Below are 26,418 nucleotides of genomic sequence, written 5' to 3'. Positions count from 1 at the left end.
TTGAGTTACAATAATGTCCTCTAAGGGCTTTTATTGCTAATTACATGACATTTTTAGCATACAATGTGAAACATTGAAAGGCTCATTTAGTATTCATACCTGGCATTAGCATTTGGTTAAATATCCTTGATTAGGCGGTAAATTATAATAAAATATTGTGTGTATATATATATATATATTTTTTTTAAATGTTATACATCTTATTTAATTTAGTGATGCTTTCATGTACCACTAGAGGGAGCCCACGTACCACTAGTGGTACTCTTACTAGACTGAGGAGCACTGCTCTAAATTTGAATATTTGTATTTGGAATTTGGAAATTATGTTTTCAGCAGTTCATAGACTGAAACAGAAAAAAACTGATTTTAATTAACCTCGAAATAGCAAAACTAGAGAAACTGGTTAGTTTTGCTGTGATCTCAATTTGTTTTTTTCTCTACATCGTGGATTTGGCCTAAAGTGGGTTGGGGTATCTTGACGAATGCATGGCACGTCCGGGGAGCTGTTTGCAATTGTAAACAAATGCATACTATTTCTTTTAAGATTAATCATTAATGAATGCTACAAGGAACAATCAGTGAATCAGCTTAACAAAACGACCATCCTAATATAAAATGTGCTCTTCCCTCCTATAGGGCCTGATGATTCTACTGCAAAACCTCCCCACCATGCACTGGGGCAACGAAGAAGTCAGCGTGCTGCTGGCCGAGGCCTACCGGTTGAAGTTCGCCTTCGCCGACGCCCCCAACCACTACAAGAGATGATGATGCCTCCTCCTCTTGCTACCTGACGATTCTTTAGAAGGACCACATTGCCCAAAAGGAGATTTGACAAACTGAGTGGATGTAGCACTGAACATGTGGACCTGGAACCATTTATTTTTATTATTATTTGTGACTCTAAAATTCACATTCCACCCATGAGAGACGTGGGAGAATGTTAGTTTTTTTCCCCCCCTCTCCTACGGCAAAAATCTGACCTTTTTTGCCTGTTAAGTCAACGGAAGGCGGCGAAAAGGGCAAAGTGCACCCCGGCTTTCTCTCCTGTTCGAGGAACATGACCTCCTCTCTTCTTCCCCCGCAGCGATGAGGAAGAACACATCTGAGGATTTCCCTCCATCCATTAAAAATCCCCACGCCCTATTGATTTCAGAAAGCTTCACCAACATAGAAATAAATCAGCGACTCTGGAGGAAAAGAAGTCCCAAAAATGGTTGCCCAGAGATGTCGTCGTCACACGTACAAATAGATCTTTTGCAGGGAGTTTGCACCCACACAATAAAAACAAAGTGGACCTGAAGCAATGCCCTTATTCTTGTGCAATTTTATCAGAAGTTTCAGTCCTTATTAGTTCACGGGGAGCTCAAGTAGACGTTAAAAATCGACTGCGATTAGTTTCGCGCCGTTTTCACGCCTCTCATCCCCCGCTTTCTGATAAGGGCAAGCAGTTGAGAATGAGGTTGTTTTCCTTCGGCAGCATGATTGGCTAGCGGTTCGCACGTCTGCCCTCACAGTTCGGAGTTCTTGGGTATTGAAGACGAGCACTATTGACGGGCGGATGTGTTTTCCTCGTCATAATCTTCACAGCAAAAATACAAATCTTACCTAATTTACCTTCTTTCAAGTGAAAGCATCTTACTGTACTTATTTCAAGACATTTTTGACTTTTTCTTTTTAAAAATTTCAGCGAGACAAAAAGAATGTTTTAAGGTACAAGATCTTATTGGAAGAATCTTATCCAGTCAACCCATTGACAGATATTTCACTTGAAATAAGGCATTTTGTCCCAAAAATAAGTGAAAAATAATCTGCCAATGGAACGAGGATGAATTGACTTGATAAGAATTTTTTTTTAAAGATCTTGTATCTAAAACCAAGTCTTTTTGTCTGTCTCAAAAATGTCTTAAAATAGTACAGTAAGATGTTTTCGCTAGAAATAAGATGAATTCACTCTGTAAAATTTGAGTTTTTCCAGTGTTTAAATCAGCCATTAAAATATTTTTCTTTTAATATTGTTTACATAACTAGCTTAGGAATTTATGCCTGGCGTTGGAGAAATTCGTTTTTTTCCAAGATTTTAGATTTTTGCTACTTTATTTTTTTGCTCTTTTCCTCTTTATTATTTTACAAACTGCAGCCACTGTCACTTTTGTTGCCTTAATCCGCACAGCAAACAAAAGATGAACATTTTAAATAAAATCAAAGCCAGATTATTTCAACCTATTGAACATGTCTAACAAATAGCGCCACCTTCTGACACTGCCACCACCTTTTTTTGGGGGGGGGGGAGGGGAGGAGGGGGGTGGATTTATTTTATCTACATTCCAATTTTTTTTTTCCCCCAGTATAAATCTATAGCTAGATTAACAAAAAACCGTAGTTCAGACTAATGCCAGTCTGCTCACACAAGCATCCCTGCAGTGACGAAAGTTCGAGTCCTTTCTGGCTGCAGCCACAACACGCACACACTCGCGCGAGCACAACACTGAACTTCAAACCATCTTTGAAGAATCTCCTGCAAGGTACCCCCGAGTGACATTTCCCCGTGGTAGTTTTTGCTCCCCTTCGTCTCCTTACATGGAAATCTGTTCATGGAAACCAACAACAAATGAACAAAAATCAATAATAAAAAAAAATAATAAGTCCCCCCATGCTTTGAGAATGGCCACCGAATGGAAGACTAGTAGAGCGTGTGGTGTACTGGTTCCTGAAGAAGAAGAAAAAAAGTGTACAGAAATTTTTGAAATTAAGGAAAAAAAAACGTGTAAATATAAAGTGTAAATAAATCGTCTATATGACAAAGTGTCGTGGTGTGTTTATTGTTTTCCATTTATGAGGGTTGGTATACATTGCTACATGCAAATAATGGTTGTTTTTAATCTGTATACTTTGTGGGCCCATTTTGAAGACTTTTACGAACAAAAGGCGATCATCCGGACATTGGCTCGTACCAATGTATTGTCCCCAGTAAGTGATGAAGTTTAATGCATTGTAATGCAAAGCCACAAAGTGTGTGTGTTGAAGCTTCCTGGCTCTTGTTAGGCTGAGGGATGTTCGCGCAGGCAGCCAATTATGGAGTAGTGGTCACTTGAGGACTCCAGTCACTTCATGGGAAATTAAAAATACATTAGTAGCAACAATGGTCGCAGGAACGTGCCCGTCTGTGCAGTTGGCTTCTTGCTATTCCTCTGTCCTACCTCGCCTCAGGGGGGGATTACATCATTACGCAGCGAAGCCGCGCATTAGCCGCGGGTCTGCATCGGAAAAGTTGAGCGGAGTCCTGAGAAGGTAGAAAAGCTTCAGAAAGCAAAATGCAAAAAAAAAAAAAAAAAAAAAATGCAACTCTGTAAAGATTGAACATAAGATACAATCATACCTTATGGATATGTTGCTTTCACAATTGTCCCCAAAATCCTCAAATCAACCCATTTAAAACTCAAGAAAACAAAATTTAAAAAAATGGAAAATAAATTTAAAAAGTGTTCAACCTTGATGAACTAAATTTTTTCACTTTGAGCTGTCTTAAAAAGGAATTTAGGAAATTTCACCTCCACTGTCCAGTATCCAGGCATTTATTTCAAAGTCGCACAGGTTGAATTTTTGGCTGGAAAGTTACTGAAGCGATTTTCAAACACTGAATTTTTTCGGATTACATGAACCAGTATCTTCCTTGACTGGAATCGGCAAACTCGAAATGTGATAAGAATAGAATCGCTGCCAAAATTAATCGTTACACACCTATATGTTATGTCTTGGAGTCTTTTTATTTTATTGTTAGTCTTCCAACCCCCCCCATGGGTGACATCACATGGTTTCACATCATCGTGTGCGTCCATTTTCAACTTCTTTTTTCCCATTGTACTGGAGTCTGTAGCATGAGAAGGTTGATGATTTACAAATGAGTAACACGGTTGGCTAAAAAAGTAAAGGGTGTTTTGGAAGGCCAACTGAACCATATACTGCTTTCAATAAGCAGCTGCATTCAGTCTCTCCCCCCCCCCCCCCCTCTCCCTTTCTAACAAAGTAGCTAAGCAGCATGGGAACTGTTAAACCACTGACATTTCCCCTGCGCCCTGCGAAGCGGGCTGGCGTTCTCTTCCGAGGCTATTTAAAGAATGCACTTGGTGTGAACTCCCCTCGACAAAAACAAGAGCCCCCGAGTTACGACCAGTAAAGTGACTGTAAGGAAGTGTGTGGTGCTCATGAATGTGTTTGTGTGGATGTGTGTTCACTTCTTCTCAGGTTACTGTCGGGCGCAAAAGTGCTGCGTCGGCGAAAGTAGCAAAAATGACCGCACTGGCCTAGAAGTGACTGCAGCTATATAGGCTGAATGGTTTGCAAAGAATGACACCCTCAGTGTTGTAATTAACCGTGTGGTGGTACTTTTGTGTGTTGCCATGACGATTAGCATTACCCTGCTTGTTAGCGCTTCGCATAAATCTTTGTGCTCGTTTTAGACAAGGGCCAAAGCGTTGCATTTCGCAGAGGTGGCGTCGGCTGCACTGGTCTTCGAAAGGCTCCTCAAGCTGATTTCATTCATTTGTTGAATTGATGATACGCTGATATAGTCTGTATTGAGCGACTTCAGAATCACAAATGGATGACACGGGAGCCACCCGAGTGGTCACTTCTGCCAAACGTCATTGCAGCCTTGTTGCCCAGCTTCTCAGAGTACATGTCCTTGTGCCGGATAGGGTCAGCTATTTTCACTCGCCGTTGACAAGACGCAGCCTTATTTTGAGCGCAAGGTCGTTGACCATTTTGCTTTGCCCGTTTTTCTTGTGGAGAGGAAAAAAGCTCACCTTGAAGTACTTTGATAAGACACAAACGGACCGAGACACAAAACTGCATCACTAAAAAAAACTTTGCCTGTAAAGGTGAAAAAGTAACAATGCTGGGAGATCACTTAAAAATATTTTTTCTTCTACTGACTTGCTGTGCAGACACCTGTTCGCATGCTATCTGGGAACTGCTATACTGTGCAATTAATCCAATGTATTATTTTCTGATTCTTTATTTGTTTGGCATTTTGGCTTGTTTTTCTTGAAAAAAAGTAGCAATCCTATTTTCACAAAGTAAGAAGTACAAAGAACGGCTATTTGTTTTCAAATGTAGGGAGTAAAAGTAAAGCACAGATACCTGAAAAATCTACTTCAGGTACTGTAATATGTAACAAAGTACTTCATTAATTTCCACCACTGGAACTGGAGCTAAATACAATATAACAACTTTTTCTTTTTTCGCTTCGATAAACATGACATCTTGTCTGGTTAAAGGGGATTATGAAATAGGATTTAGTTATGGTATACAATTTGTCAATTCCTCTCCGAAGGTCAGTTTGGCAAAGGAGAAGTGCTCACCAAACAGATTTGTGAGCAATATTTGAAAAAAAAAAAAAAAAAGCATTTTGTTTACATAGTCTTAGACCTTTGGGTTAAGCGCATACAAAATGGGAGCAAAAGGTTTTGTTCAGTTTTTTTCTAGACCAGTTGGGATTAGCAGCTAACACAGATAGCATGTACTCATGTACTACATGTAATACTGTACATTAGAATTGATTTTACAACCCTGCTACTGTAATTAGCGGAGGATAAAAAAATTATTTCTGTTCAAATAAAATTTTACTTCAATTGTAAAAGATTTATTCTGCAATATTTCTTTTTTTTTTTTTTTTTTAGATGTTTCTAAGGTGACTGGCTGTTACAGGGTTGGTCCAAACACAGCAAAATAAATATGACAAATAAAATAAATATGACAAATAAATACAACCTCCCCGTAAAATCTACCATTAATGGTTGAGATGATTTTATTACTTGTCTTTCTTGATACACAACATAACTATGTAAAATCAATTGTCTATTTTTCAAAAATTTTATTCCCTAAGTTGTCCTTCATCTTGAATGACCCACAAGTACTGTACTCTATCTGTGATTAAATATAGGAGATATTTTAGAAATGTAGCAAGGAGCAGGTGGAGGAAGAGTTAGAAAGATGGAGGCATGGAAAGCAGAGGAATGAAGATTAGCCGAAGTAAAACAGAATATATGTGCATGAATGAGAGGGGTGGTGGGGGAAGAGTGAGGCTACAGGGAGAAGCGATAGCAAGGGTGGAGGACTTTAAATACTTGGGGTCAACCGTCCAGAACGATGGTGAGTGTGGTCAGGAAGTGAAGAAACGGGTCCAAGCAGGTTGGAACGGGTGGAGGAAGGTGTCAGGTGTGTTATGTGACAGAAGAGTCTCTGCTCGGATGAAGGGCAAAGTTTATAAAACAGTGGGGAGGCCAGCCATGATTGGATAAAATTAGAAATGAGCTCATCAGAGGGACGGCCAAGGTTCGATGTTTTGAAGTTCGAGAGAGCCGACTTCGATGGTTTGGACACGTCCAGAGGAGAAATAGTGAATATATTGGTAGAAGGATGATGAGGATGGAGCTGCCAGGCAAGAGAGCTAGAGGAAGACCAAAGAGAAGGTTGATGGATGTCGTGAGGGAAGACATGAGAGCAGTTGGTGTTCGAGAGGAGGATGCAGGAGATAGGCTTTCATGGAAAAGGATGAGGGACAAGGCGAATGGTAAAGAAGGTATGTGTCAATCAAATACATATCTTTCAATGACAAAGTGCTCCACACATCATAAATGCACCATTCTGTTAAGTACACTCAATATCAGCGCTCACCTGTTGCCATGGAGCGTGGCTACAATCGCATCACAAGATTCTGTTGGAGACTTCATTTGATTCTTTTCATAGCTGCAGCAGTAGGCAGGGCTTGTATTACCACTTTGAATCTCTAGTGAAGCTGGGAGGAATGCACATATTGCCTCAAACGATTCCTGTTGGATGTAATGTGCGTTTGGGGGGGGGGGAAAAATAAAAAAATCAGCTGTGTCCCTGAACAGATGGCCCGTGCTCTTTCTGTGCTCTATCTAGGGCCCATTTGCCTCTGCGGGAAGGCTTTTATGCGTGGGTGCATGTGTTGTTGTGCATTTGCCTCCCGTCTATTCGGATTGGCCCTGCTTTTATTGTGTTTGCTTCCTGGATCAACCAAAAACATAGATCATGTTTGTGCTGCCTCAACGATTGCAAGTTTGCTAACCCACACAACATGTTAGTCATCTTTGTCACGGGCCACATCGTATTTATGACTTCCCCCGGAGGGCCGCTACGACTGTGAATAAATATAAACGAGAGATTACCTCATATAATTACATATAGTAGACACAACACATTGATGAATAACCAGTTTTGAAATCAGAAGCCTATAAGAACATGTTTTTCAAATATTACATATCTTTTCAAAGGGGGATTGGTAACAAAAAAATGATTGCAAATATCTCAATATTACACCAGAAGACAATAAGCAATTTAATTTGCTTTCGCAGGCCACATAAAATGATGCGGCGGGCCGGATCTGGCACCAGCGCGTTAGACCATCCATTTTGGGAAGTGACACAGTAAAAGACACTTATAGATTGGTGAGCAAAGTTCAAAGTTGGAATTTATGCATCATAGATAGCTCTTATTTTCTGACATAACTGCACTTTGGTTGGTTGCGTTAATGCAGGGAGCCATAATGTTTCCGCGCCGTTTGTGCAGTACCATTTTGTACTATATATATATATATATCTATATATATTTAAACTAACACATTTAAAGGGAAGTTTGCCGTTTTAAAACCGCTACCCAGAATTGAATGTAGCCTCAATTAATTGACAACAACAAACTGACAATAAAATAGCAGCGCGAGGAATAAATACTAAGCTAGGATTAGCACTGTAAACAATCCGAGGTTAGCCAAAGTTGCTATGTTGGTAGTGTGACTTATTCGTAGGAGTGCAACTCTAACACTAAAGTGATCGGTTTAATGTATTTTTTTTTTTTTTAAATGAACAATCAGAACATCAAGTGATAAACACAGCTATCGCTCAGAAATGTTGCTGAAGACTTGGATCCTCCCTCCTGTTTTTTGTATTCCTACAAAGCATCATCCCGTTCCCCCCTCCCGTTGCGGTATCATAAAGCTTGAGGACAACAGTGGGAGATTAATATAGCATCAATGCATGTTATTTTCCTAAATCCCTACGTAAAGATCAGTTGGAAATTTCTATCAGTCCAGAACGGTTTGGCGACGAGTAACTTCCTGCATAAAACATACACTAACGACGCCTCTTGGCCTGAATACCTAATATCGCTAAGTTTCAAAGCCATTTATTGCCTCTTATATGCCTCTGATTGCTCCCATTTATGGAGACAAGTTACAGCTTCTTTGATAAAAATCAAGCGTTGAAAGAGCAAAAGGGATTCTTTGCATTATAAAGGTTAAAGACATCCAGATAGCCCAGATTCTGCAACAGCTCCATAGATTCTGTAGGCCTCACCTTTAGCCACAATTACGCACTCCAAGTGAAAGCAAGCCAAGTACGTGTACTTGGGGGATTTCTATCTTTCTTCAGCCGCCTTATAGATGTCCGACAGTGTGCTGTCTGTCTTTGATTAGACCGACTGGGCAATCCACGAAAGGCTTGCTCCACATGAGGGAGCTGGGCGAAGGGAAAGGTAAGGACAGCTGAGATAAGCACGTACAAAAAGAAAAATCAGTTGCCGCTTGCAGACATTGAAATGGCAGGGGAGCGGACTTCACGTTTTGCCTGCTGTGGAATCATATCATCAGGCAATAGGAAGGCCCAAAAGGCGGAATGAGAGTGATTTTCCCGCAGCCTTTCCCTGGTTAGGCAAATGGCCACGGCTCTCGACTCTATTCAGTGCTCAGTGTGCCTGTAAAGTTAACAATCCCGGGAAAGCAACTTGTTTAGAGCTATTACGATAATCTTGTATCATTACGTTAATGCTCAACAACCTGTGTGTTTTTATTTTTATTTTTAGGACTTATCAGCACAACTTAGAGCAGATTTACTTTGGCAGCTGTTGGCCTTGAGAGAAGCATAACTCCCTCACACGAAACCATCTATTTGGATCGTGTCTGTATGTGTCTCCGCATTGTACACGGTAACAATAACCAACTGGTCATAATAATGCATATGTACGAGCATATATTTTATTTATAGATGCGTTCACTGAAAAAAAATGAAGGCTGTTATGCATCTAAAGCATTTTTTTTTTTTTTTACACTGGTTTAATTGAGAATTGTGTTTTCCAGTTCAAGCGAATTCTGCTCATTTTAGGTGAAAGCAAAATTCACTCCACTCAAACCGAATTAACTATAACATGACTATGTAACGTCACTCCGGGTCGATGATGGATCAATTTCTGCCAAAATATTTGCTCTAAAAGGGTACTTCCCCCCCCCCCCTCAAGTTCTGAAAGGGGAGTCGAGAAAAACAAGAAACGGCAATTTTGAGAGAATATGAAGGCTAAATGTTATGAAAGCTTTTATGATTGCGCTCATATTTAAAAGCATGTGAAATATAACGGCATAAGAGTCGTGTACTCAGTGTTGATTGTCAATAAAAAGTCAAGTTTAACGCGCATCCTTTCCCAGCAAGTATGAACAAAATAAAGTAGGATAGTTGAAGAAAGGCCATTGAAAAGCAAGCTTTTCCCCCTTCGGGAATGGAACCTGCTGTTGTTGCAGCGTTAACACGACTCACAGCTCATAGCGTCACATCAAACCCCGGGGTCTACTCACCGTCTGTGTGTCCACACCCGTGACTTATTTACCATAGGAATACACATTTATAAAAGGACACTGTTAACAGTAGTCTTCATGTAATATAAATCGGTACAAATGAGGCCATATTGGGGGATCACGTAGACACGCTCCAGAAAGAGGCGCAACATCTAACAAGGGGAGACATTCTCTGAAGTCATCTCCTCTGTTCTCGGCAGGGGGGCCCCATGAATACTGCATGCGGGATCACCTCGTCGAATTAACTTTTCAGTGCACTGTGCAAATGGCGGTTGACTGGAGGGAGGAGACTGCGGGGCGGATTTCAACTCTGCTGGCAGCGCCCAGTCGAGATTCTGCCTGCTGGATTCCGGGCTTTGAACACAAAGGCGCAAGAAAATGTGGGTGGGGGGATTTGGGGGGATATTGTGGAGCGGGACGGGCACAGATGTGGCGAGGAGCGAGACACGGCTTGAAATGGGAAAAGCCAGATCAGGTGGTGTGATTTGAGAGAGGTGACGAACAAGATTTCACAGTGCGTCCTCTCGGTGCGCCGCGCTCTGCTCACAAATCGTTTGCGCTGAACATTTTAACACTTCACAGGCCCATTTGTTCAGCCCCCCCCCCCCCCCCGATGCTGGCAAGAGCCATCGCCACTCACTTAAAATGGAGGCTCAGTCACACAGCGCACCGCCTGCGAAAAGAAAACACCACATTGTTGTCTGACCCTGGTGATAAAGTTGGCTTTGGATTGTGAGGATGAAATGTAAAAAGTGAGAGCGAGAACTATTGAAGTGCAAAAACCCACGCAGGCACGGGATTCGAACCCCGGTCCTCAGAACTGTGAGGCAGTCGTCCACCGTGCCGCCAGGTTTAGAACATACAGTATTTATTTTCACTTTTCATCGGGATTTGAATAGAATATCCAGTGAGCAAGCAGTGTGTCACAAATGGCTACTCAATGATCTCTAAGGCCTGCTTGAAGTACAAAAGCTAACTGGAGGCAATCGTAATAACCAGCTATGCATGGAGACCTTAACTGTATGCCACAGTGTACTGCAGAAAAAGTATACTTTCGACAAATTAGGTCAACGCTCAAATAGTAATTCCAATACATTAAATTACAAAAACTCACGTTTAATTCACTAAGTAGTAGGCTAAGTGTTTTCCGTTCAATACAACCGACTTCATAAATAATTCATAAGAGGCCGGGAAAAGTGCTTCAGTATAACAAAAGGGAGCAACATGAACACAAAGTATATTAAAAAATGTCAAAGCACCTCTGGGAGCTATTCATGTTTATATTAAGAATTTTGTATTTCTTTTTGAAACAAATGGTAGTGAAGGAACAAAAGGAAGTCGCTGGTGCCTTGCTGACTTCGAGGTGGCTAATTTGGCCACTGCTCGACACTGAATCCCTTTCATCCAGCAGTGACTTTACCTTTGTCTGCCACTAATTGTCACACTTTCATCAGCCTGACTTTGGTGTGACCGAAGGCCTTAACACTCCAAATTGACAAAGACTTGAGCTCCCGTCTGCTTCCTGCTGAATCTCCTCCGTTAACGATGAACTCAAGGAAGACATTTGTAATCCTTGCTCGACTCATACATCAATGCGTGCGTCGGCAAAGGACTTCCCATGGTTTCACGTAGGAAAATATGAATGGTTTGTATGCGTGAACGGTCAATTTGTTTTGCACTCCATTATATCGGCAGTAACGCAATACAGAAGGGTTTCCCTTGAAAACGTTGTTTTGGGGGGCAAACCAAAGCATTTGGGATTTGACCTTACCCCTTTGTCTCTGGTGTCCATTTATATGACGGTCTGCTAACGAGCCAAGCGGGCCGCAACAACCCCCCTTAGGAAACTGAATCACCTCCGCAATTGCTATTTTTCTCATCCTCCAGTCTTTCTGCATCAGCCAGTTCTCTGTGGAGCACCGGAACAGAAGCAGCGCCTTCTGAGCTTGAGAAAAAGGTGCTGAAAGGGTTGTCTTGGCAGGCTGGGACAGAAGTGACAAATTAGAGGTTCCCAGCTTCAAAAGGAGATTCAGGCCAGCCCGTGAGAACACTTTTTTAATAAGCACAAGCCCTGTCTGAAGTCTCGCGGTGTAATAAAATGGGATAGGCTGCCTACATTTCTAATCTCCCTTTCATTTGACTGTGGATTTGTTGCCGGCTCACGCTGTCCTCGCCGTGCCTTGTCAAATGTATTAAATTCCAAAGGCGGAGTCGGAACAGATGGCAGACATTTGTCTCCGGCGCTACCAAAGGTTGTCTCACACATCCGGTTTGAAATTTTGGAACCCAAAAAAAAAAAAGCTCCATAATTATATTTATTGTTCAAGAGGTGCATCTGACACCTCCCTGTGAAATATCAACAATCACTCCTGTCATCCCACTTCCTTTTCTGTTGTTTAACTGGGAGACTGGCTCACTCTTATTACCAGCCAGAAGATGCTGGTGGAACCTCGGCGAATCCATGGATGACCCTGACGTGCTCATCTCACCTATCCACCGGGGAAACATCGAAAACGAAAATGTCTGCCTACGGGCAGGTAGTTCCGATAAAACTGCAGTTTTTGTCTTTTCTTTCTTCTCAATACGTATTCTCTCGATATCAATGTTAACACTAGGAAGATGTAACATAATTGTACCCTTGCATTATGTCTACAACTCAATTTATCCGCGCTATCCATCCATTCAAGGTTATGGGCACTTTTAAGCGTCATAAATCTCATTAGTAAAGCAACGTGTCTGTTTTGAAGCAATTTGCTGCTTCTCATTGCAGCCTTTCATGCATAATGTAATGGTTTTAGTCTGGGTGATCAGAGCGTGGGTGTGCATGTGTGTGTGCGTGCGTGCGTGCGGGCGGGATCCTCCCGCTAACGGCTCGTTACGCCACGCGTTCCAGTAGATCATCAGCGAGCAGCCAGTCAGCCATTAAGTGTAATGCGTTATTAAATATTTACTTGGTCCAATGCCACCGCTGTGCAACATTAGAACTACATGTTCGTCATTAGAGGACATCAGCGCCATTACGGATGCACGGTGCGAAACGCGGCGAGCGAAGGTTGGCGAGGGTGTCTGAAAGCCGAACACCTGCTGCCACGGCGACAGCGCCGATCGTAGCCGCGGTGACACCGCGTCCCTTTTAACGTCTGCTACGCTCCCGTTCGGTATTAGTAACATCTGTCTGCTGGAAGTTACACGCCTAACGGGACTTAAGTTGGAAGAAAGCGCCACAAGTTGTAGAACAGGAGGTGTCCCTTCGGCCTGCGCTAATTAGAGACCTTTGCATGTGTTCCCCCTGAGCAGGTGTTGTTATTATAAGTTCAATGTCGTGCTAAAACGCCATTAGGGAAAACACAAGGTCGTGTTGTAGCTTTTTGGCGTGTGTATCTCAGCTCCACTGAGGTCACTTTGCCAATAAGTTGATTTGACTGAATCAAGTCTGCACAGTAAGATGATGGAATAGTCAGTCCATTGCATGTTATTAGAAGGGCTCGCAGTCAAAACGATCGTGAGTATCATGTGTTTATACGCACGTGAATTAAAATTTGGGTTGGCTGGGTTGTTTAGTGAAACATAATGCCATTATTCCAAACATGAGCTAAGTTAATTAAGTTTTGCCACTTTAAAGCCATGAATATTGTGCTTTGGTGTGTTGTAAAGGTCGCTCTAAACCTAATCCATACAAACATATCATGTTCTGGTACCTAACGTTGTCTAGACTTGGACTTGAGAGTTACCGAAACCTTTTGGGATATCTCTGGCAGTGCAACCCCAAACAAGTTTTTGTTATTGTTTTCAGTAAAGGTCAGCGGAAAAAACTCAAGTTTCTAAGATCTGGGGAGGATCCAATAGCGTGTGTCTGATGTTTGCATTTTCAGACGCGTGGTTGTGTCTCGGGTTTAAACGTGTAGACAAATGGCTTAATTATAGTCAGTTGGAGCTGCTTGGAAGAAATATTTGTAGCCGTGGGACTGCATCAGTCAGAAAGCGCGCGTCTGTGCGTGTGAGCGCACACTTTACCGTGAGAGGGTTTGTTAATGATATTTACGGAGTCAATGAGGCTCAGGAGGAGTGCTACAAAGTGGCTTTCCTACCACACAATTACACAGCACAGTGACGTGCTGAGGGACTCCACATGCTCGATGCTACGGGCCTCGCAATGGGAAGCCATTACACCCGCGACACAGCGGGGTCCGCACATGAATAGGACCACGGCACAAACACACTGGGACTAAAGCGGTAAATATGTCAAATGGAGCCACATGGGTTCAGTTGCTTTGTCGTTGTTGTTGAATGTGTGTGTGTGTGTGTGTGCGTGCGTAGGTGTGCACAGGTGTGTTTTTACGGGATGGCTGGGAGGTCAAAAGCATCATGAGATTAGTGGCACGCGGGCGGACACACACCTCCATGTGACAGAGCCCGGAGGAAGGATATCTCTATCCACACAGAGCATTCCTCACACAAGTCGCATTATACAGGACACCCAATCCTGTTCCAGCTTTATCGATATCCGGCCCTGCAGCCAAAGACACAAAAATATGACTGCTGGGGACGGTGAGTATTTCTCATAGCTGGGAAGCGAAGCTGCAGGTTGCTCGCTGGAGCCGCACAATGTCGTGTTTGTTCATTGTTGACGTCCGCAGCCAGCTGGCCACGTCCCCTCGCTCGCCACAGGAAGGAACCTCAAGGATGGCGGGGGAATTAACTACTTTGGCCCCCAGTTTGCTTTTACTACCCAAGTACTGCTTTGCCGGAGCACTATTTGTCATCGAAGCCGCGGCGGAGGTTCACGGCCGCGAGCCGCATCCTGCGCTGTTGGCCAGCGAGCCCGGCCTGCGGAGGGATTTTGGTGCCTTTGTCACCTCGACAGAAGCCACACGGAGGATGCTATTCATGCCTCCACGGGCCAACATTTGACTGCATTCAGGAAGTTCTCCTACCCCAAACGGCAGGATTGGTGTTTGGCAGTCACGTCGGGATATTGTTCCCCAAACACGAGAGGCAATGAGCTTTGTATCGCATCCAAGTCATGAAGGATCGCTTTCTATTTACTCAACTTTATCTAGGAAAAACACAATCATGAAACCCAACATAAAAGTCGTAGCCCTTAGAGAGGGTAGGCTTCCACTAAAACATATTTTTTTTTCATGGTGATTATTTATTGGCAATAAAAATTTCATCCAGGGCTCCAAGGATTGTCACATCAATCCAAAAATGACAACCTGATTGGATGAAATATTATACAGTATGTGGTACTCACGTTAAATTGGATTAACTAATAATGTGCAATCTGGACTTCACCGGAATCAAACTAAATTTAGATATTGGAGTGTTTTATTTTTTTCAATAAGAACTGATGAATTGCTACTGACGTTTGACTATGTAAACTCTTAACATACTATACATTTTACAATGTATTTTTCTCATAGTGCTAATCCAACTTTCAATACAGACTACAAAATCTGTTTTAAACATTTACATAATGTCTGGGTTACATTTGACTGGTTTTGACACCTGACAGCAATAGAAATACCTGAAATAGAATTCTTGCAATTTGATATTTTCAAAACTTTCCTAAAATACACACAAATTAAAATATATTAAAAAATAATAATAATTACTTTGCACAGCTGCTGCAATCATTACTATGTGACAAGTCTCAAGTCCCGAGTCTCCTTTCAAGTCATTTTAACAACGAAATAAAAAAATATATTTTATATATGATATTTATATATTTACTATGTATATATGATATACAGCATTTATATATTTAATATTTTAAAATCCATATTTATTGATTAAAAAAATTAGAAATGTATTGTACCTTCATAAGAAAACTCAGGAGATTATAAAAATGTTTAACACATTAAAGATGCATTTTAACGTCATTTTAACTATAGCAAAGCATTTTATAACAGAACACATGCAAACTTTTCTGGGTGTTACGCTAAAATACACCCTGCCAGAAACTGCGACCGGAAGTTTCCCTTGGCCTCAGAGGGGCAGTGTGGTGCGATGCATGCATGGAGCAACACCGTTTCGCTCAGTTTAAGAAAAGAGTAGAAGAAGAACGGCGCGATAGAACTTGATTAAAATAGTTTTTTCCCCCCACCGATTAGGAAGAATATATGCATGTGAGTATTGTTATACTACCTTTGTTTGAATGCGAATATTTGTTATTTGAAGGTAAATCCTACACGTGCATGCTAATTGTAGCTAGCTCGTCAATTGGATTTTCAATTGTGTGAGCATTAAGCTAGCGACCTCTAAAACGATAAATGTCTTTTGTAATTATTTTTGTTGTGCGTTTAGTTTTACAGTGAACTCCAAAAGGGGTGTCATTAAACAGCTTAAAACACGCTCAGGGAGCGCAGAAGAATACACGTCACACGCTTGCTGGAAGATGCATAGGATGCGTTCAGGGTGCGTTTGCAACCCAGGAACTTGGATACACAGCTTGCGCCGCAGCACATTCGTCGTTTTTCTTCGATTATAACGTTCTATAACAGCGGCACGGTGGGCGACTGGTTAAAGCGTCTGCCTCACAGTTATGAGGACCCCGCCTGTATGGAGTTTGCATGTTCTCCCCGTGCCTGCGTGGGTTTTCTCCGGGCACTCCGGTTTCCTCCCACATCCCAAAAACATGCATAAATTGGAGACACTAAATTGCCCGTAGGTGTGCATGTGAGTGCGAATGGTTGTTTGTTTGTATGTGCCCTGCGATTGGCTGGCAACCAGTTCAGGGTGTACCCCGCCTCCTGCCCGATGATAGCTGGGATAGGCTCCAGTACGCCCGCGAGCCGAGTGAGGAGAAGCGGCTCAGAAACTGGATGGATGGATATACTAGAACAAGAAACCTGGAGATAATATCCAGTGGGGTTTTTTCTTTTTTTTAATTTAGCCATCCATGCATCCATCCATTTTCTGTACCACTTATCCTCATTTAATATTTAAAAAAAAAATCTAATTAAAGTCCCCTGGATGTTTCCCCCCAAACTACAAATTTGAGAATAGACAAGAGAATCGATAAAGAATCAAATAATTGAAGCAGTATCGCAATTGCAATTGGAAAACTTGCCAATTCCCATCCCAAGACATAAATGTATATTTCTTACAAAGTGTTCATGAGGGGGCTGGAAACTGTCCCGAGAACTGTCTGTTTTCCCATCATCTTAGCTCAGGTTCCCGTGGAAATACGCACCTGTCGGTCTTTGAAGGGTCACGGGGGAATGTGGAGACAGTTAAAAAAGTAAAACAGCATCAGAATGATCCTACATGCTCAACATAAGGAACAGAAGTCACACAGAGTTCAAAGGGTGCCTTGACATGGGGACGGGATCTACACCTGAAAAAACAAGTACAGTACTGTACGTGCAATGTAGCAAATAAAAACAAACTTCTCCTTTTCTCTGAAACATTAAAGATTAATCATATATTTATTAGTCAGACAGGCTATAAATACATTTTGAAAATTTCTGTAGTTAATAGTTCACTTTCAACAATTATAAGGATATTCTTGGCCTGGTCAAAATTGACCCGATGTTATGAGTGCATGGAAAATCAACAGTATGTCAGTGTTTAAAATACTCACTGTTTGCATTGCTAACCAATTAACATTAGTTTTTAACAACTTCTTCTGGGGATGAGTCTAGCCTTTGTCCTCTGACCCTGACATTCACGCAGATCGACACTTGACATTAAATAAGATTCATATCGACTGTCGGACAACACTGAGTGAATAAAATATAGTCTTTAACCCGGAAAAATTCTTTCAGGTTTATAGGTCCTTGGGCTCAGGGCGACCGTAAACAAGTTTACAGTGCGAGAGGATCGGATACATGGCGTATTTATTTATTCCTCCTTCCCTCTTTTACGTAAGGTGTGTGCTTCAGTTTTGTTGTGAACGGTAAACATTTTGACAGTTTTACAAGATCATATCGTTGCACGGAGAAGTTACACGAGTGTTTCCAGGGAGCCTCGGAAAGAGATGTACTGCACATGGTGTGAGTGCGGCGCTACGTCAGGCCTCCGGCGTACTCTCCTCTGCACCGCTGGATCGATACGCAGCTTCAGGACCGCCAGAGGAGAGTTCAGTTCGATAAACCAAAGATTTTCTACCCGACATTCTGAACTCTTTAACGTCCCCAGAGCGGCTTTCATCCACATTTGAGTCCATTTGGTAAATACACAGATTTCCAACAACACTCCTTGAGTATAACCACCGAATTAGTCTATAACAGACATGTGGTAAAACAGCTTTTGTGTTTCTTCTGCTGTGATCATCTCTCAATTAGTGCTCTCAATCTCCCGAGGTGTTCTAGATGTTGACACAGTTGGAAGCATGAAATATTGATCCAGTGTATCTTCAGCCAAGGCTTTTTCCACCCGGCTCCAGCAGTTATGGCAAGACGTAAGTACTCCGACTACACTGACAGTATTAGTCAGATGAAGCCATTAGACTTTCAGTACCACTTCTTATCTTTTAAACCTGGCTCCTTAAAATTGCAGAACAACAGGAAAGGCTGCTAGTGGATGCTAAGGATAATTTTACCCTCAACCATCTCACCGTCTGAGAGAAAAATGGCGTTTCTTGCTGTTTCACAGCTCTTCTCGTCGATACATGATTCCGTTTACTTCCAGTGACGTGAAAAGCTACTGTAATTAATTCACCCACTCTAAAGTCTGTTGGCATTGTAAAGTGGAATGTCAAAGACATAAGTGATGGGGCGCTTAAGCAAATTCATTTGCCATCACCCTAACTATGTAATATCGAACACAACACTTCTCGGAGGAAAGCTCACAGCCAGCAGTTCTTCAGCGTTACGCAATCGAAAGTGCAATTTCACACTTGGGGTTTTCACTGAGAATAAATGCAAATGGCCAACAACTATCTTTTGAATTTAGCTGCTTAGAGACGCTGTGCAACATTCTCCCCACTCAAATTTTCACCACCCATGAAACTGGATTTTGAATGAAGAGAGCGTTCATAAAAATACAGAATTGCCAGCGAAACGGCCAGCCTCTCCTTTCACGACACGATCTAAACGTGTCCTTTTGCTTGAAAATTAGTCGACATGTTGTCTCAGATAAGCATCAGTGCTAACTATGCATGAAAATGAGCTGTGGTCTCTCATATTTGGTCTCCTCCTTAATCGAGGACCACACTCACACACACTGTCATGAAGGACATTAAGCAGAGTTTAGAGAAAGCAGAGGCCCAGGCAAAGAGCTGCTTCATTACTGCTGGCATTTACTGCCATCGCCCTGCACCTTATCCAAGACAAATGCCACTGTGCGCCACGCCGTGCCTCCTATTATATGATGACATCTGTGGAAAGGTTAATACACTTCTTAAGTACAGTAGATCCTGAGCTGCTCTCAACCACTCCAATGTTCTCTCAATATCATTGGTTGTGTACCGCTGGCTTTATTCATGCGACAACAGGCTCGCCACATGGCTGAAAAGGCATCATTCAGAGAGACGAACATAATGTCATGCCTGGAGTTGATATGGCCGACGTGTGCTTATCATGCCACCAGACATACCTTTTCATTCCTCGCCAAGATGCTGTCCACTTGGCGAATATAAGTCAAAGTGTTTACTCCTGAGGAGAAATATCTGGCTTTTTAAAGCTAAAAGCACCACTGATGCATTAGCTAGTGGCCGACTCTGATTTTGCCTGCGAACATAGTGCTCAGTATTTTTCTTATTTTGTCTGAAATGAAAATAAAAGGTGCCTGCTCAAGCAGAAAATGACACCATGAGAGCCGCAAGTCAAACAGTTTATGGATCTTTCCAGAATTGCAGGGCAATATAGGTATATAGGTATGTTTTTGAAAAATAAAGCAAAACAAATTTATGGATATAGCGCATTTCATACACAAGGTAACTCAATGTGCTTTACATGATTAAAAGCATTTAAAAACAAAGAAAAAAAACCCAGCTTATAAACATTTAAAACAAAGAGGGAAATTAATACAATTAAAACAGCGTACAGTGCAAATAAATATCATTTAAAAGTGGAAATGCTCTAATAAGCATGGGAAAAAAAAGAGTTTTAAACCTGGACTTAAAAACATGCACACTTGGGGCTGACATCACTTCTGTTGGCAACTTATTCCATTTGTGTGCAGCATAATAGCTAAGTGCTGCTTCACCATGTTTACTTTGTACTCTGTGCTGCACTATTTGACCTAAGTCTGTCAATCTCAGAGCCCTACTGGGTTTATATTCCATGACCATTTCATTCATGTATTCAGGACCTAAACCGTTTAGTAATTTATAGACCAGTAGCAGAACTTTAAAATCTATTTTAAGCTGACTGGAAGCTAGTGTAAAGACTTTAGAATTGGAGTAATACGCTCTGACCTCCTTGTTTTGACCAGAACCCGAGCTGCAGCATTCTGAATGAGCTTCAGCTGTTTAATGCTCTTTTTAGGGAGTCCAGTCAGAAGACCATTACAATAGTCAAGTCTACTTGAGATAAAAGCATGGATGAGCTTCTCCTAGTCTGCTTGACACATGCAAGCCTTCACTCTGGCTATGTTCTTCACTTGGCAGAAGGCAGTTTTAGTAATTGATTTGATATGACTGTTGGTCAGGTTGGAATCTATCAGAACACCAATGTTTCGGACTTGGTCTTTGGTTTTTAAAGAGAGTGACTCCAGGTATTTACTCACAGCAATCCTCTTTTCGTTATTGCCAAAAACAATTATCTCAGTTCTATTGTGGTTTAATTAAAGCAAATTTGGGATCATCCAGTTATTTATCTGTTTTAGACAGTGACACAATGCCTCAATTGAACTGTAGTCATCTGGAGACGCTGCTAGATATAACTGTGTCATCTGCATAGCTATGATAGTCAAAATTAAAATTCTGATGAATTTGACCCAAGGGTAGCATATACAGGCTGAACCGGAGGGGTCCGAGAACTGACCCTTGAGGGACCCCATAGGTCATTGCCATTGGATAAGATTGAACACTTCCAATGGTTACAAAATAACTCCTTTCCTCCAGGTAGGACCTGATCCGTTTAAGGACTGTTCCATTTAGTCCTACCCACGTTTCCAACCTGTTGAGCAGTATATTATGATCTACCGTATCAAAATGAGCACTGAGGTGCAACAAGACCAGAATTGACACCTTTCCCGTCCTTTTTTCTTGCCATTCGCTGTAGCGACCGTCCACGGCCGCTCGTCGGGGTTGAAGCAGCCCGCAACGCAGGTCTGCCGAATTCCTCGGAAATCTGCTGGTGTGTCTTCCTTTTTAGGGGTTTGCTCCCAGTAAATTCCAGGGAGAACTGCTGGATGGTCCATTACTGTTTCCACAGTCCACATCTGTCCTCTTTGTTGAAATAAGTGGCTGTCTGTTAGCACACTTGTGCTCACCATTTTGAGACGTCGGTAGAGTGGTTTCATTCCCGACAGTCCATTTACATCCACATACACTTCAAGGGCAATTTAGAGTCTTCAATTAATGCATGTTTTTGGGATGTGGGAGGAAACCGGAGTGCCCGGAGAAAGCCCACGCAGGCACGGGGAGAACATGCAAACTCCACACAGGCGGGGCCGGGGTTTGAACCCGGGTCCTCAGAACTGTGAGGCTGACGCTCGAACCAGTCGGCCACTTCAGAGCACAATTACTACTATTTAAAATGACTCAAATTACAAGGACGGCATATCAAACAAAAGCATACCAAAGGAGTGTAATTTAAATGTATTGTATTTGTTACATTTGACATATAAGTAGGTTAGAAGAGTGAGGGACAAGAACAAACATTTCAAGGGGTGCTCAAAAGCGATTTTGTATTTTAAATAATATTTAGGAACCACCTTTGCTACACCTAGATTTACATTTTTCCTTAATAATAATAATTTACACAAGTGCATGTTTCTGTATTTTGCACATGGATGATTGGAAATTTCATTTGCCGGGGGGAAAGCAAATGTGCTTCAGTTCTGGATTGACCCTTATATAGTGAATTCATGCTCGTGCATTTTTTTTTCATACCGTTCATTTACAAAGTATGAAAAGTACCATGAGCTCAACTAAAACAAATTAAAAATAATCAGTGATCTTCACAGTGTATTAATTTTCTATTCAATTCTCACAAGAACAGAATGCCATCACCTCACGTTCATCCAGTGGCAATTACTGACTGTTGCCGTTTAAACCGAGCGAGGAAATATACAGAACAAAGGGTGAAACATCAGAACAAAGTGTGGAAAAAAACACAGTGCACTCATAAGTGACAGTCTGTGTGGGTGTGGTGAGAAAAAACATCTTTGTTCAACCTCAGCCATTTTGTAGCAAAGCGCTGAATGTGAGCATAACTAGAATTAGACTTATTGTATAACATTGGTCATTTCTCCCAGACAAACTTATTTCATAACTCCGTTAGTCATCTAAAATGAGGAAAAGCTTTCTGTATCTTCTGTTTTTACCTCATGAAAAACAAGTCGATAAGTAAACACATCTTACTTGCTACTTATTAAAAGCGACAAGTGTGATGTCAAATGGAGCTCGTCCCTGCAGGGATTGCGATAAGGTAAAGGACAATACGCATTCTTCCAAGAGAACTAATTAATACAGAATCTACCCTCATGTCTCCGGGACAATGACAAGTTGTAAGACCACCCAATGAGTTATTCCCAGTAGTTTTGCAGATAATGAAGTTATCAGGGACCTTTTTTTTTTTTTTTTTTCCTTCTTCTTTTTGGCATAAAATGTCAAATGCTAATTTTTCAAATCGGCTTGTACAATGTAAAAAAAAAAATAAAAAAAAAAAAAATATATATATATATATATATATACATATATATATACATATATACTGCAGCATTGCTGTATAATGCTACACAAGCCGTTAAGATACATTCAAATGTTTTTCAGTAACTGTAAATGTGGTGTGTTTATATGTGTACATAACTGGTAGCTCTCTTTGTACACTTGCTGGCTCGCTGTCACTTGAAATCTCCTGGCACAGCATGTCACAACCTCCCCCAGGGATACTTTTAAGAAGAATCCTGTACAGACTGAGCAGCCCCTGTTATTTTCCTCCTTCTGGAGTGCATAAAAAAAAGATTCAAGGTAAACATTTACTGTATGCAGGTTGGAGATTAAATGAGGGCTTTATCCATCGACTGCCTGAAGGGACAGCAGCTTCTGAAGATGGTCTAGAGTAAAAACTGTAAGCACCTTTTGTTTCATTTCACCCTCAGTTAGCACAGCTATCCAAGAAGCAATGCATTTAATTGCTATAGCTTGGTCATTGGTCAACGTGGCTCTCCTAAGAGGGGCTGTTTAATGTTACGAGTCACGTCTAGCATGTTTGTATCAGTAGGTCAGAAGACGTTAACGTTGCATGACTCTGCTTGTGATGTTTGGATTGAGGAGTCTGATTCAGCCTCTTCATCATCAGGCCTCTCTGGGAAAACATTTCAAAACATGGTCTCCCGGTTACTCCCCTCTCCTTTATTTCCAACTAAATAAGTTATCTGTTCTGATTTAGCTGAGATGATTCTACCTAATGTCTTGGGACAAAACAGGCTATGTGTCTTTCTTTGTGGCAGCCTGTATAAATGGCACCGATGAGTTTGGAGTTTTTCCATTACCCCAACACACCCTCTCATAATCGCCACTCTGCATTGGAAAGACGCTCCGTCTAATGAAAGCCGCGGAGAGAGCGCGCCCAAGAATCTTTTTGTCACCGCGCTCTACTTAATCAATTTACAGGTCGTGAGGTGGCGGCTCGGTGAGATGATTATTGTTCTAGTGAGGCGGGCGTGCTCGTCTCTCGCTTGTCTAACCTCACTAACGCCTCCAGAGCGGGCGGCCAGATTGAACGATAAAGTCGTCTCCGTGAACCCATCCTGATTTAGAGCCGCTCGAGAAATTGATACTTATTTTTCTCCTCGCCCATGTTCACTGGAGTGCGACATCATCAACCGCCTCTCTCTTTTCATCTTTTTTTTTCGTCTTGGTTTGAAGATTTAACGGCTGCGGGTCCGAGGGGCCACTGTGCGGGGCTCTCTCAATGTCTGTGATCATCAAGCGGCTGCCTCAGAAGTGTGGAATTCTATTTGGCTGCCGTGAAATACTGCAGCCGGACCACGTATGAGTCACAGTCAGAGCTGCAAATCAGACTAGAAAAGATGTACGAGGTGGCGTCTCGAAGGGCTTTGAGCAATTTCTGTTCTCTTGGTTCCAAAGAAGATATTTGGTGCCCGTGACCACCACATTCAAGCACAGGAAATGGACGAATTAAAGTATTGGGCTATCACAATTGTAGCCGCTGACTGTAGTGGTTCAAAAGGTGCATAGATGGATTTGACTGAAGAACTGACTCTTTGAAATGCACATGAACAGGCTGTAAACCTGCAGAGGAGCGTGTGCTGCTTGTACAAAGAAAATAAAAATAATTCCCCATGCATCCGTGCACTGACGTCCACACTCCCTTTGGGTTGTGTGTTCTGGTGTGACGCCGGGGCCGTGTGTATGTGTAATGCGGTGGAAAGGACACGGCTTGGCCTTATACACTGGAGATACACTGAGGCTTAGTAGCAGGCAGAGTTCCATTCTGGGTCAGGAAATCAGTGGAAATGATAACTTTACAGTATTTCGATTATCAGATTTTCCTTACCAGACGCTTTCATTCCGAGAAAAATTAATTTGAGAAGATGTAGCAGTCCGTCCTAAAGGCCCTAATTCCAAATTCTCCTACATTACTGTGCAATTCCAGTTTGGCGGTTGTCATTATTTCGGGGGATCAAGTATGAAAAGTCATGTACCCGTAAGGGTGAAGTTGTACTTGTAGGATTTGATTCCTATCAAGTCATGCTTTGGGACCCCTGACTCCTGCTTTGGATTACCTTTTGTTCATCTCAGTCGTGCCTCAATATGAAATCCTGCAGGCTCACTGAGCAGCTTTTGTGTTTTGACAAGTGCGAGGCTGGCAGCCTGGGAAAGACAGAAGTAGCACTTTTTGTTTTGCCGTCAGTCCCATGCAGGAGTCTTTCAATTTCTATTCTATTTTATAAATATTGCTCAAATAAGGAGCTTTGTGTGCAGCAGGAAGGAATTTCTGAGTTTTGTATTTTCAGCAGACTAAATAAAATATGTCAGAGTTTGATTGTTGCACAGACAAAACACCCTCATGTTAATTTGAGTGTGTGCTTAAAACTGTAAAGTGTAATGCATACCGTATTGTAGACAGTTGCTCTCTACTATTCAGAGCTGCTCAACTCAAGTGATGCTCGCAGCCGGCAAGAATGGAGGGAGGGGGAAAAAAAATCATGTTTTATAACACATGTACCAGGCTGATGGAGATCCCCACTCACCAGGCATAAACAAACGCTCTGGAAAAAAAAAAATCTATTTTCTGTTGAAGTGTTGAGAGTGCCAAGTAATTACAAACAACATTAAAAATGTAATGAACTCTATTTGCTTCGGGGCCAGGAACGAAATAGACTGGGAGTGAAGGATGACGGGAGATCAATGGGGAGACGGGAGACAAGGCACCTCGCTTGCAATGTGTAGCGATATAAATAGGGAGGATGACTACAAACTATTGAATCAAAGTTTGGAGAGGAACATTGAGGGATGGATTGATCGAGGCTAGAAATGTCCTTTTCGGTCAAGTTGCGTACCGCAACGTGTAGATGTAGGTGCTTGTTGTAAATAGTGACATTATAGCAGTGCAACAGAACTGATCGACCAATCAATGGACTACAATGTATTGTTAGATATTATATTTTTACTATTGCTTTCAACATTTGAGCAATATTTCTATAAAATACACACATACCTCGTGACTAGAAGATACCGAGATAACAGATGGAAATTCCCCACACTTTATGGCCAGTGTGACACAGATAAAGGAAGACAGATTCTCATCTCCAGTGCACTGTACCACTTGCTGTATGACTGCTATTTGCTTAATACAAAATTGAATTTATTTCTTGACCTGGTCATTGACTCCTTCCACAAGCTTATCACCATAGAACCGGAAAAAAACCTACAATATGTAGTGTATCCCTACCCTTTTGGTACTGTAAAACCTATCCCAATTGAAGGATGTCAACAAGTGATAACCTTCATAAGTTATGACAAATTGTGTACAAGAGTGAGCCAACCTGCACTTCTTGGTTGAAACGAGGTGTTTAAAGCCATTGCTCACTCGCCATATGCAATGGAAGCTTGTTATAGCGGAGGCACTATTAAAGGCCACTGAACTAAATTGGATTTTTATGAGCCCCCTCATCAAATGCAATTAAAAGTAGCCTTCCACAGATTGGCACCTTGAAGAGAACAAGGTAGGAGGCTTTGTTCAGCAATCGAAGTGGGTGTGTATGACACGATCACCAGGAGAGGTACAATTAAGTTGAATTTTTTATTTTTTTTTCTAATAGGATTTGTCTAAAGTGTTTGATTTGTTCAAGTGTGTCTGGGTGCGTTGCTGCTGGGATAAAAAGGCTCTTCCTCCTGTTAGCAATTGACAGCAACTTAACCCTCTCCATGACTACTAAGTAACTTTACGGTGAGTTCCAGTGTTCATTTGTTAGTCTAGGATGTCAGTGACACAAAACAAACAAATGATAGAATATGTGAAGGATCCCCAAGACATTTCCCACTCTGGTTTAATTTAGTCGTGTCAGGCGTGCAGGCAGCATGGCTGGCTAATGGACTGGGAAGGCATGAGAACGCTTGGGGAATTGCTGCGTTGTTATCTCTCGCAGGCATTATCAGACCTTCTCACTGAGAGCTGGCTCGAGAAGAGAGC

General features: G+C 41.9%; 1 protein-coding gene and 1 long non-coding RNA gene across 8 annotated transcripts in view; one reads left to right on the top strand and one right to left on the bottom strand.

The window, feature by feature from the left end:
• Positions 1 to 26,418, top strand: part of tbc1d22a (TBC1 domain family, member 22a) — a 124,880-nt gene that overhangs the window by 72,834 nt on the left and 25,628 nt on the right. The window contains exons 14-17 of one of the 7 annotated variants that reach the window (XR_009786333.1): positions 17,413 to 17,516; positions 17,609 to 17,816; positions 17,932 to 18,047; positions 22,749 to 22,827. The exons of 1 other annotated variant lie outside the window; for it this stretch is intronic. Coding sequence is in view for 2 of the 6 variants with exons in the window: in XM_061761513.1 (XP_061617497.1) it covers positions 637 to 765 (129 nt within the window). In the remaining 4 variants the exon portion in view is untranslated. Of the gene's footprint in view, positions 1 to 636; positions 3,271 to 17,412; positions 17,517 to 17,608; positions 17,817 to 17,931; positions 18,048 to 22,748; positions 22,828 to 26,418 lie in introns of those variants that run through there. 5 more of the 7 variants (XR_009786331.1, XR_009786332.1, XR_009786330.1 and 2 more) reach the window with 5 other exon arrangements.
• Positions 2,987 to 6,775, bottom strand: LOC133471703 (uncharacterized). Its single transcript, XR_009786337.1, has 3 exons — positions 6,676 to 6,775; positions 3,198 to 3,280; positions 2,987 to 3,104 (listed from the first exon to the last, which is right to left on the bottom strand). It is a non-coding gene; the product is annotated as an uncharacterized LOC133471703 (long non-coding RNA).

Source organism: Phyllopteryx taeniolatus, chromosome 22 (genome assembly GCF_024500385.1).
Source record: "Phyllopteryx taeniolatus isolate TA_2022b chromosome 22, UOR_Ptae_1.2, whole genome shotgun sequence".
Lineage (NCBI taxonomy): Eukaryota > Metazoa > Chordata > Actinopteri > Syngnathiformes > Syngnathidae > Phyllopteryx > Phyllopteryx taeniolatus.
The sequence above is the reverse complement of the archived record's forward strand: the minus strand, read 5'-3'. Positions and strand labels throughout refer to the sequence as shown.